The 12233-nt window shown below is 41.5% G+C and overlaps 1 protein-coding gene across 1 annotated transcript in view; it reads right to left on the bottom strand.

The window, feature by feature from the left end:
* Positions 1 to 12233, bottom strand: part of DOCK1 (dedicator of cytokinesis 1) — a 439672-nt gene that overhangs the window by 58817 nt on the left and 368622 nt on the right. Inside the window, exons 38-39 of the mRNA XM_056528878.1 lie at positions 11019 to 11138; positions 1642 to 1731 (exon numbers count right to left, since the gene is read on the bottom strand). Coding sequence (XP_056384853.1) covers positions 1642 to 1731; positions 11019 to 11138 — 210 coding nt within the window. The remainder of the gene's footprint in view (positions 1 to 1641; positions 1732 to 11018; positions 11139 to 12233) is intronic.

The raw sequence follows: 12233 nt of genomic DNA, 5'->3' as shown, positions 1-12233 counted from the left end.
CACGGTGTACGAGAAGTGGTCTGTGGAGGCTGCCAGGAGTAACCTTCTGTAATTAGGAGAACAGTCTGGATTATTGGCTATTTCAGGTGCCAGCAATGCTCCCAAACTGCACCCAACAGCGGCAATTAAACATAAAAATTATATATATATTTTTTTTACTGCAATATCATGCTTGCCACTGTTTTATTAGATCAGTGTTTCCCAACCAGGGTGCCTCCAGCTGTTGCAAAACTACAACTTCCAGCATGCTCGGACAGCCAAAGGCTGTCCGAGCATGCTGAGAGTTGTAGTTTTGCAACAGCTGGAGGCACCCTGGTTGGGAAACACTGTATTTGATCGTCATTTATTATCTCCTAAACTTAAAATAAATGTCCAACTTTAATCAAAATTTCTTTTTTGTTTTGTTTTTATCCCATTTTTTAAAGGGGTATTCCAGGAAAAAAAATTTTTTTTTTTTTTATTATGTCGACTGGCTCCAAAAAGTTAAACCGATTTGTAAATTACTTCTATAAAAATATCTTAATCTTTCCAATAATTATCAGCTGCTGAAGTTGAGTTTTTCTTATCTGTCTGGAAACAGTGCTCTCTGCTGACATCTCTTCTTGTCTCGGGAACTGCATAGAGCAGAACAGGTTTGCTATGGGAATTTGCTTCTACTCTGGACACTTCCCGAGACACGTGTCATCAGAGAGCACTTAGACAGAAAAGAACAACTCAACTTCAGCAGCTCATAAGTACTGAAAGGATGAAGATTTTTTAATAGAAGTAATTTACAAATATGTTTAACTTTCTTGAGCCAGTTGATATATACAAAAAAGTTTATTCCTGGATAACCCCTTTAAATGGGCACTGTCATCAACTTTATTTTTTTTATATGTTTTAGTACTTATGTACTACAACATATCTCTAATATACTTTTATTTTATTTTTTTTTAAATTAAAATTGTTTAATTTTAATTTGAAAACCGGCCACTAGGGGTCTCCCTCCTAGTGGCCAGCTGCAGCCTTTTTCATTCAGCCTGCACTCGCTCCCTGCCTGTCACTCCTCCCGCACATCACCGCCGCCTCGTCGCCGCTGTCCCTGCACGCCCGCTGCCGGACTCTGCAGTAAGTGTAATTGGGGGGGGGGGGGGGGGTGTTGTGATGGAGGGAACGGGGTATGGCGCGGGGAGGGAGACGAAGGGGACGGCGCCGCATGTAACTAATAGTTTATCTACACAGGGTGCCTCCAGCTGTTTCAATACTACAACTCCCAGCATGCCCTGACAGCCAATAGATGTCAGGGCAAGCTGGGAGTTGTAGTGATGAAACAGCTGGAGGCACCCTGTGTAGATGAACTAAGGGCGGAAGTCCCCCCAGCAGGCATCAGTGACAGGAAAAAAAAAATAGGATGGTGGGAGCTACCCTTTAAATAATTGCTAGTTGCAGCCCTAAAAACTACAACTCCCAGCATGCCCGGACAACCGAGAAATGGTCAGAAGACTAGAGATGATTGAATGTACAGCAGTGGTCTCCAAACTGTGTATTAGAGATAACATATTAGGTTGCATTAATAAAAACTCAAGTGGCCCTCCATTTGGTGAAAAGTGCCCCCCTACATAGTAATAGTGCAAAAAGGAAAGCAAAAAAAAAAAAACTTACCAGTAATTCACTCAACTGCTCATAGTCAAACATTTCATTTTCATATTGCTCAGCCAGTTCCTTGCCCAGGGTAATGGCTTCTTCCCACATCTGAGGAGAGATGATATAGTTATATGAAGCCATCAATCATTTTTGCTCTATTACATTATAATAAAGCACTAGGTGCAATGATTAGCCTACCATTCCTTAGTGCAATGCTACAAGGCAAATCTGCAAGAATGTACTGTAATTCACATTCTCCATATGAAAAACAAAACAAAAAAAACCAAAGACAATTTCTTCTAGGCATGTGATGATGAAAGAGAACGGATAGAGAACAGTCAGTATTAAACCTAATGGCTTTATCTCCATACTGTTTCCAATGCTCTTATATGTTTCACAGTCTCAGAGAGGACATGACGCACCAAAAATAATGTACTTATTTGTATACAGCCAACAGTCATAACATGGCAACCACATACCTAACCCCATGTGCCACCAAAACAGCTCTGACCTATCCTGATCCCATAGATATATCAGCAGCAGTATACAGATAGAGCTGGAGGGGGAGGTGTATAACTACTATATATCCTGATCTTATAGATAGCAGCAGTATACAGAGAGAGCTGGAGGAGAGGTGTATAACTACTATATATCATGATATTATAGAGATAGCAGCAGTATACAGATAGAGCTGGAGGGGAGGTCTATAATTATTATATATATCCTGATCCCAGAGATATAGCAGCAGCCGTATACAGATAGAGCTGGAGGTGTATAACTACTATATATCCTGATCTTATAGATAGCAGCAGTATACAGATAGAGCTGGAGGAGAGGTGTATAACTACTATATATCATGATCTTATAGAGAAAGCAGCAGTATACAGAGAGAGCTGGAGGGGAGGTCTATAATTATATATATATATATATATATATATATATATATATATATATATATATATACATACATATATACACACAGCAACAGAAGAATGCAGCAGCACACTGCCAGCACAAGGATATAGGTGAAACATGAACATGCAGATAAAACATGGAGAGCTATACAGCTATGGTGTAATAGATGCAAATGTGAAACTATGAAATAGTGAGGCACTTAGCTCGCAAATTTGTCTCCGCCGGCGGTCAAATAGCTTGGACCGTCCCACCTATAGTTGGGTATCAACTAAAGTGCTGGCTGACTTATTCTTTATCTATATATATATATATATATATATCTATCTATCCTGATCCCATAGAGATAGCAGCAGCAGTATATAGATAGAGCTGGGAGGGGGCCAGGAGCTGCAAATAAAATCTGGTAAGTGATGTTACCGTGTAGTTCACAGGAAGTCAGCTGACCCAGAACTGACCACTTCCTCAAAAACAAAGAACACTGATTTTCTGGTGGTCAGGCTGGTGATCACATGACCCAGTTACAGTAATGAAACGCATAAATTCAGTTGAGCAAGATGATTATATGGGCAAAGAAAAACAATACCTGAAATTCTTCATTTATTTCAGTATATGATTTACCACTGAAGAAATGAAAAAAAAAACAAAAAAAAAAACTAGAAAGCTATACTGGAACCTTAATAGGAAATTTTCCCAAAAGATGTTATTTGTGTAGCCTTTTGACAACCCAATCAAGGATGACTTGGGAATTCCAAGTGATTTTAAGGTTGTGGTTGGGAGACAACACTAATGTATTAACCATCTAGAGCAGTGTTTCCAATCAGTGTGCCGCCAGCGGTTGCCAAAGGCAGTCCAGGCATGCTGTAACAGCTGGAAGCAGGTTGAGAAACACTGCTCTAAAAACATCCCAGACCCCTATTAGTACCAACCGATTTAATCAGGGCTGTGGGTAGATAAATGTTCCGACTCCGACAGTTTTTTGTACTTCCGACTCCGACTCCTCTGTATTAATATGCGAAAGTATTTGTAAACACAGTTGAATCCAAGAAGCTGTTCCACCAAGTTCTTCTAAGCTCTTCTAGCAGAGAGAGGTAGTTGGGCAGAAGCTGCTGCCTTCTCCTTCTGGTGTGCTGATCTGCTGCTGAAGATAGGGCAGCCAGGAAGGGGCATTTATTATACAACATGATTTCCCTAGTAGAATCCCATAGTCATGTTTAAAGTTTAAGCTAACAATCGGAGTTTACAAGTTTTTATAGCCTTAGCTGAATGGCAGCAGTTTTTCCAATGGTTTACAGCTTCAGTCTTGAACTATTGACACTCCATTCCCTTCACTTATACAAGTGTCTCTCATTCTGCAAAAAACATATTTACTTAATCCCTTATCAGTGAGAGGCTATGTTAGCCATGATTTCCCTGTAACAGCAACACTATGGAAAGTATAAGTATTGCCGCTCCTAATTGTGCGTTGCGTGCCATATAGTGAAGCACATGAAAAGCATGCTTCTTCATGGTCACTTAACGTGTTTGTTTTGCGGTTACGTGAGGCACTGCATGCATTGGTCTTTATTCTTACAGTAGAGAAGTCATTAATTATAACTTTTTGTAAATTGGGACATTTAAACTTCGGTGCATTGCTTGCCGACTCAGACTCCAGGTACCCAAAATTGTGTCCGACTCAGACTCCACAGCCCTGGATTTAATACTCCAAAAATCTTGCCTTAATAAAATGCAGGAATATACACAAACCAGCAACGTGGGAGTTGACAATTCCAGGGGGACTACATGCGATTTCACTGAAACTTCAATAGATGTAGAAATCCTTACACTTACTTTTCAGGTGGATGTTATGTAATGAGAACAGTCAAAATGTCAAGTCACCGGAGTAACCTGAATGCTTTGGAGTGTTGTATATTCTCCTTTATTGCCTGTGGGGATTGCAGCCATCAATCACTCATCCCCTGTAATGCGCTGTGGCAGCACAGCTATCCGTGTAAGTATGATCAAAGACCCTTAGGATTGCCATATTTTCCAAACTAGACAGAATGCTAAATGTCAGGGCAAATGTGATGAGATTAAAACAGGTAACATCAACTGCTGTACTGCATGTGGGGAGAGACGGCGGCTGGGTGCAAAGAAAACTAAGGCAGAAAATGGATAGGCAAAAGTGGATCATCAGGGTGCCTCCAGCTGTTGCAAAACTACGACTCCCAGCATGCTCGGACAGCCAAAGGCTGTCCGAGCATGCTGGGAGTTGTAGTTTTGCAACAGCTGGAGGCACCCTGGTTGGGAAACACTGAATTAGATTGTCATTTATTATCTCCTAAACTTAAAATAAATGCCCAACTTTTATCACAATTTCTTTTTATTTTATTTTTTGTTTTTATCCGATTAATAATTGGCCAACTAACCGATTTTTAAAATAATCATCAGTTGCAGCCCTAAAAACTACAACTCCCAGCATGCCCGGACATGCTCTCTCCGCACACAGGGAGGATGTAATCGATTATACATCTTGTCATTACCATCTGAACGGGATCTACATCTCGATTACATAAGGACTCCGTTCTTTATCAAGCGAAGGCCCTTTGTCATGAACCATTCCAATAATAGGAGAACTGTCCTTGTGATAAATGGCCTTGATACTTTACTATCTTCTGGGCCCATCTTTGAAATAGTACTTCGGCACAATACTAAACCGATGAGTGTTACAGCATGTATGGATCCATTAAAGGGGTACTCCGGTGGAAAACTTTATTTTTTAAATCAACTGGTGCCAGAAAGTTAAACAGATTTGTAAATCACTTCTATTAAAAAATCTTAATCCTTCCAGTACATTTTAGGGGCTGTATACTAAAGAGAAATCCAAAAAGAAATGCATTTCCTGTGATGTCCTGACCACAGTGCTCTCTGCTGACCTCTGCTGTCCATTTTAGGAACTGTCCAGAGAAGCATATGTTTGCTATGGGGATTTTCTTCTTCTCTGGACAGTACCTCAAATGGACAGCAGAGGTCAGCAGAGAGCACTGTGGTCAGGACATCACAAGAAATTTCTTTTTGGATTTCTCTTTAGTATACAGCCCCTAAAAAGTACTGGAAGGATTACGATTTTTTAATAGAAGGGATTTACAAATCTCAATAGAAGAAGGAAATGATGTCCGCACTCACCATGCCGTACAAAATTGGATATGCTTTATTAGCGTCTTCAGAGTTCCATAAGAAACAATATCAAAAACACCCGGGTGCAGGGAGGGGGAGCTGCTCCTGGCAAGGAGACTGGGAGCGGCTGTCAGGAACAACAGCACCGTTTCGCATTATCCACGCTTCTTCCGGTTCAAGATATCATAAAAAGTTTTTGTATCTGACAGTGTCTATTTAAAGATCACAGCATCATGGTGCCTGCATTGCTGATTACGAAAATGAATGCGGTTGTTTTGCAGCACGTAAGTTGCCACAACCTGAAAGTCACTGAGAATCCCCCAGGGATGGAATTGTGGTTGTTGGCGATCACATTCACTAGCTGAAATGCAGGTAGAGCAACACTGGGGTCTGTGGCCATGCAACATGTGTTAGGACAGAATGAAAAGAACTCCAGTCTTCGAACCAGGGGGCAGGATCCACGCACAAGTGTATGGGACGACACTATACTATACAAGTGTCTGGGACTCCCAGAAATTCTATAAACCACTCGCTTCAGTGGCGGAGAACAGGGTTGCTGGGATTTTGCTCTTGGCTCTTGCTATAACTATATAGTATATGTGCTATATCTGCTCTATAACAAGATGTCTGCAGATTGTATTGCATTTTGAAAATGAGAGGTTCCCTTTTAAGTTGTGTTTGAACACTAAAGCATCAGTGTATGCCTGAAAAGCCAGGGGGCAAGCTATGATAATCTGGATACATTTTAAAATTAACTTAAAATCAACAGTCCTGGGAAAATGTTGATTATGCACTTTGATGATCCTGAACATGTAAAACTCTTATGGTTTTATTGTACAATTTTGTACTCCATTGGTTTTAGTATTAAGGTGGATCTGTGCTTTAATAAAAGAGATACCCTACGGGCAGCAGACGGGAAGGATACAACTTTCTGATCCTAATTCTCTCAATAATGAGACCCTAGAGAAAGCTGTAGAAAAGTACAGAATGTCCTATGAGTCTCTTCCTAGAAATATTCAAGGTATAGGTAACTCTTCGATAACGCAGTCACTTACCCCTTTACTGAGTAACCTGGACTACACTGGAACCTGCTCAATGCAGCCTTGTTGAGACATAAAATTATTACACAACATTAAAATGCTACATTCTCTCATGGTTGCAGTCTCTGGTGTACCAAACAAATATCTCGTGTATATAAGTTTAAATGGGCGATGTCAGAATCAAAACCTATTATATGTTGTACATCCTGGCAAAACATTAACCTTTCTAATACTTCATAAAAACATTTTGATCTCCTTTTATTAGAAATCATCGCTTATAAAAAATAAAACACTTGGGGTCCCCATGCAGAATACTTTCCGGCTGCAGCATCATCTTTGTCCCAGCTGAAGCACAGACTGGGACAAAGAGGAAGATTTATCAAAACCTGTGCGGAGGAGAAGTTGACCAGTTTCCCACAGCAACCAATCAGATCGCTTCTTTCATTTTTAAAAAGCCTCTGATAAATGAAAGAAGCAATCTGATTGGCTTCTATGGGCAACTAGTCAACTTTTCCACTGCACAGGTTTTGATAAATCTCTCCCAAAGTCCAGTAAGTGGGGCAGAACTAGCTCTCCTCTGTGCTCACTCCTGTCCTATCAGACTGTAGCATGAAAACAGAGAGGAGGGGGTTACAGAGCTGCCTGCAGTGATTGGGTAAAGAGACCCAACACAGGACTGCAGACTCAGGGAGGAAGTGAATGCATGGTGAGTGTGGACAGGCTTAGTGCTTGTCTTGGACACACCCCTTCTTAAACAGTGGAGGTCAGAATGAGTGAGCAGCAGAACAGAGGGATTTATGAGCCAAATAGAGAAGCTACACACATCATAAAGACATGTATAGAATCTGCATTACATAGTTAGTGACCTATATAAGCATAATTTTTTCTGCGATATGACTGGTACACTTAGGGTGGTCATAAATCAACTGCCAACAGTAATTCTTCTTATACATACACGGAGAAATGTGCTACGGGGAAAAGGTTGCTGGTAGTGGCAACTCATCTTCCTTGGGAGCAAAAGGGATCAAGCGCTAAATTTTAACATGCCCTTCTTTACAGAGAGCGGCCAATTTCCATATACACATTACATAGTTAGCTGGTCACGCCAAAATTGCTGGGTATGGATGACTTTGCTTTTAATTGTATGGGCATATTAAACTTAAAGGACATCTGTAGTGCAATATAACTTATCCCCTATCCAAAGGAAAGGGGATAAGTTCTAGATCGTGGGGGGGTCAGAGCGCTGGGGCCCCCCGGGATCTCCTGGACGGGGCCGAAGCAGTATGCTGGAAAGGGGGCGTTCTGTCCCCGCATGACGCGGCGGCCGACATGCCCCCTCCATGTACCCCATAGAGATACATGGAGGAGGCGTGTTTGCCGCGGCTTTCTGCCTTTCTGCTGGGGATGAAACTTCACTTCCTGCAGACTGCCGCTATATTTTCCCCAGCTCTCACGTTCTGCGCTGGGGAACATATAGTGGTGCATGCGCTCTTCAGAGAGAGCGCTGCGATCACGTGATTTGGGACTCCACGTCACTAGGACGTTTTGTTGAATCCAATGCATATGCATAGTGGAGGGGCGGGCTTAGGAGCCATACTACGGGAGCGAGAGGCGGACAGCTGGTGGGAGAGATGCCATCAGCGCGCTTATTCTTATTAGAAATCCCGGAACTTAAGAACTAGGTATCTCGGCGGCCAGTTGGCGAAAATAAGTAAGTGACCCCTCGTTTGAATCCTGTTCACCCACACTATAATCCAGTCTATTGGATTTAGTGTTGGTGAACAAGCTGACAATTTTCCTTTAAGTGAAGGGGTTAAAAGTTCTAGCACAGATTTTTTATTTTTTTTATCTGGCAAGTATTTCTGGTCCACTGCTACTGCACAGGAGCTTAATAATATTCAACAAAGTCCTTGGATTAAAGAGCTTTATTAAAATTACTTTCCTGCTGCAAAAGACAATAAAATAAATGAATATAAAGCGTATTCGGCAGGAAAGGTTAGGCTGCTGCAATGAACTAAAACACAAGGGTATGAAAGCAAAAGCCGCACTACAGAGGATTATGACTATTTCTAGCTCTGTGACATGCAGCTATACCACACTACACTCAGGGCAGATGCAGATGATGAGAAATGAAGAACACAATAGATTGTCTATGGCATGTTCCAAGCCTGTCTATACCCCCCAGATGCAAAACAGGCAGCCTAAGGGCCAAAATGCCACCTTCCTGTACATTACCTTGATCTGAAAAGAACGGCAGCAGAACTTCCCAAGTACATAGTGAACCAGCAGCTTAATGTCAGACGCCTGATGCAGATTCTTCGAAGGTTATAAAAACCTGTTATGGTTCTAGTTATTCTGTACTAATCTTTTTTGTAACGACCAATTGAAACAATATTGACAATAATCCTCCTTAAGGTCATGGCGATCCCTGGAATTATGCTAGAAATGTCAGCTTTAAAGTGAGAATTTAAGAAGACTACATAAGGTGCCGACATAAATGACAATTTCCTAATATAGTCTTATAAATTAAGCGGCTCCCTATAGGACATGGACTGTGGCCATGTTCAGGACATTTACTGAAAATTACACATCTCTATTTGTGATTTGTAAGTCTTCAAACAATGCGTTTCCCAACTAGTGTGCCTCCAGCTATTGCAAAACTACAATTCCCAGCATACCCGGACAACCTTTGGCAACATCTTTTTTATTATAAAAACTATGATTATTCCATTAAGAAACTAACTTTTTATTTAATTTTTTATATATTTTTTTTTACAAAGCAATAGGCAATATTAGGATGCCCCTCTTAAAGAGGACCTGTCCCATTACAAAGTCCAATCTGGAGACATTATATAATAGGGGGAATGTAAATGGTTAAATAATACATGTTTTTTTGTGAAAACATTCAGCCTAAGTCTGCATTCACACCACATTTTTGCAATACAGTTCCCGTATACGTTCTCAATGTGAAAACCGTATGGAACCATATTGAAAGCCGTATGCATGGACTCTCCATTGAAAACCATATGCCCAACAATGCATCCAGTTGCATCCATTTTGCGCCTTGTACGGTTTTCTCAGTTTTTGGTCCGTGTGAAAAACCGTATTAAACCATATACGTTTTTGTTTTTTAACATGGGAGTCAATGGGAATCGTATGTGCGTACGGTTCCATCCGGTTTTTGAATTTGCACAGTTTTTTTTCTTGGAATTTCAATCAAACAAGTGAAACTTTATTCCTAATGGAGTGAAAATTTTATAACGTATAAGTTTTTTTCCTTAAAAAAACCCGAATGCAACTGTACATAATTTTTCAAGAGGGTGGGGCCGGAGTGTGTCGAGAGTGCTGAGGTAGCACTGTAAAGATCATGGGGGGTCCCAGTAGTTGCTCCCCCACAATCAGATATTTATCCCCTATTCTGTAGATATGAGATAAGTGTCTCATAAATTCAGTTATCTGGACTACCCCCATAAACTAAGGCTGCATTCACATCTCGTTTTTACATTACGGGTGCCGGATCCGGCTGGGGGAGGGGCAAACCGGGTTCTCCCGTACCCCATCCGGACCAGCGCTGAACTCCATTCACTTTAATGAGCCGACCGGCTCATTTTTGACCCGTATCCAGTTTTGTGACTGGACCTAGAACCGTAGTATACTACGGTTTCAGGTCCGGTCAGGAAACCGCATACGGGTCAAAAATGAGCTGACCGGAGTCACCGTTTGACTCCGGTCGGCTCACTAAAGTGAATGGAGTTCAGCGCTGGTCTGACTGGGGTACGGGAGAGCCCGGTTTGCCCCTCCCCCAGCCGCATCCGGCACCCGTAATGTAAAAAACGAGGTGTGAATGCAGCCTAAGACTGTCAAAATATATGTATATATGCATATATTTTGTACAAAGATAACTATTTATTTGCATTTTAAGTGTCAAGCAATCAAGCAACTCGAGTCACGTCTTTATGTCTTGTATATGGATATTTCATTTTTCTTGATATTAAGTAGGGACCCACCAAACAAGTCCTTTTGGCACTCAATAATTTCACAATGGCTATGCTTTCACCTTCACAAGCATATGGATACCTTTACAAATTAGAAGCTATGCCACTGTTTATCTTCTATCAAATGAAAACAATGTTATGTTGCTTGTTTTATTGGTTAGGGGATTTGCTAAATTTTATGCAGGCAGAAGAGATGTTAAATCTCATCAGCATGTTTTTTTGATGGAGTAAAAAACAGGAAGAAAATAAATGGAGTAGCTGGAATGTTATCGGGAGTACATTCTCTTATTACCTTTCCTTTGTCGAAGTAATGGAGAATCTCTTGGTACAGCTGTTCTTTTAATTGTCCCTGTGTAGTTGCTTGGTAACCGTCCCGTTGAGTCAGATGTGCGGCGCAAGCTTCTTCCGACCACTTGTAGAACAAGCCACAGAGAGGATTTGGTGGGCGAACAATTAAAAAAACAACAAAGAACAAAAAGTAAATAAAATAAGCAAACAAAACAAACAAGTAAATAAAATATAAAAAAAACTATATAATAAGTAAATTATTTGACAACTTTTTCAAATCAGAATTGATCAGATTTGAGAAAGTTAAAAAAAAATAAAAAATAAATCCCACCAATAATATGCAAATAAGTGTTTTAAATCAGCCAAAATATTGGATGTCTGCTGAATGTGAAAAAAATTGAATTTATTTGTAAACCAATCATCAGGGCAAAATTTAAAACTGACATGAGAGAACAGTAGATAAATTTCAGCATACCGTATATACTCGAGTACAAGCCGACCCGAATATAAGCCGAGGCCCCTAATTTCACCCCAAAAACCCAGGAAAAGTTATTGACTCGACTATAAGCCTAGGGGGGGGGGGGGGGGGGGGGGGGGGGGGGGGGGGGGGGGGGAAATACATCATCCCCCCTGTCATCATCCAGACCCTGTCATTAAACACCCTCATCATCATCACCCTGTCATCATCCCCCCTTCATCATCACCGCCTTTCATCATCCCACCCCCCCTTCATCATCACCGCCTGTCATCATCCCCTTATCATCCCACCCCCCCTTCATCATCCCCTTGTCACTATCCCACCCACCCTTCATCATCCCCTTGTCATTATCCAACCCCCCCTTCATCATCCCCTTGTCATCATCCCACACACCCCCTTCATCATCCCCTTGTCATCATCCCACACCTCCCCTTCATCATCCCCTTGTCATCATCACACAGTCCGGTGCGGAGAGATAGTCACACATCACCACGTCATCAGCCCCCCCCCCCCCCCTTCATCATCACCGCTTGTCAATGTCTGATACACCGCTTGTCAATGTCTGATAAGCCCTTGCTGGGAGCTGTAGTTTTGAAACATCTGGAGGTCCGCAGGTTGAAGACCACTGAGGGCGGAGAGTTCACTCGAGTATAAGCCGAGGGGGTGTTTTCAGCACGAAAAATCGTGCTGAAAAACTCTGCTTATACTCGAGTATATACGGTAAGTTAAAATATGATAGCT

The sequence above is a fragment of the Hyla sarda genome, chromosome 7 (genome assembly GCF_029499605.1).
Source record: "Hyla sarda isolate aHylSar1 chromosome 7, aHylSar1.hap1, whole genome shotgun sequence".
NCBI classification, from domain to species: Eukaryota; Metazoa; Chordata; class Amphibia; order Anura; family Hylidae; genus Hyla; species Hyla sarda.
Note: the sequence above shows the minus strand (reverse complement) of the source record. Positions and strands in the feature narration are given on the sequence as shown.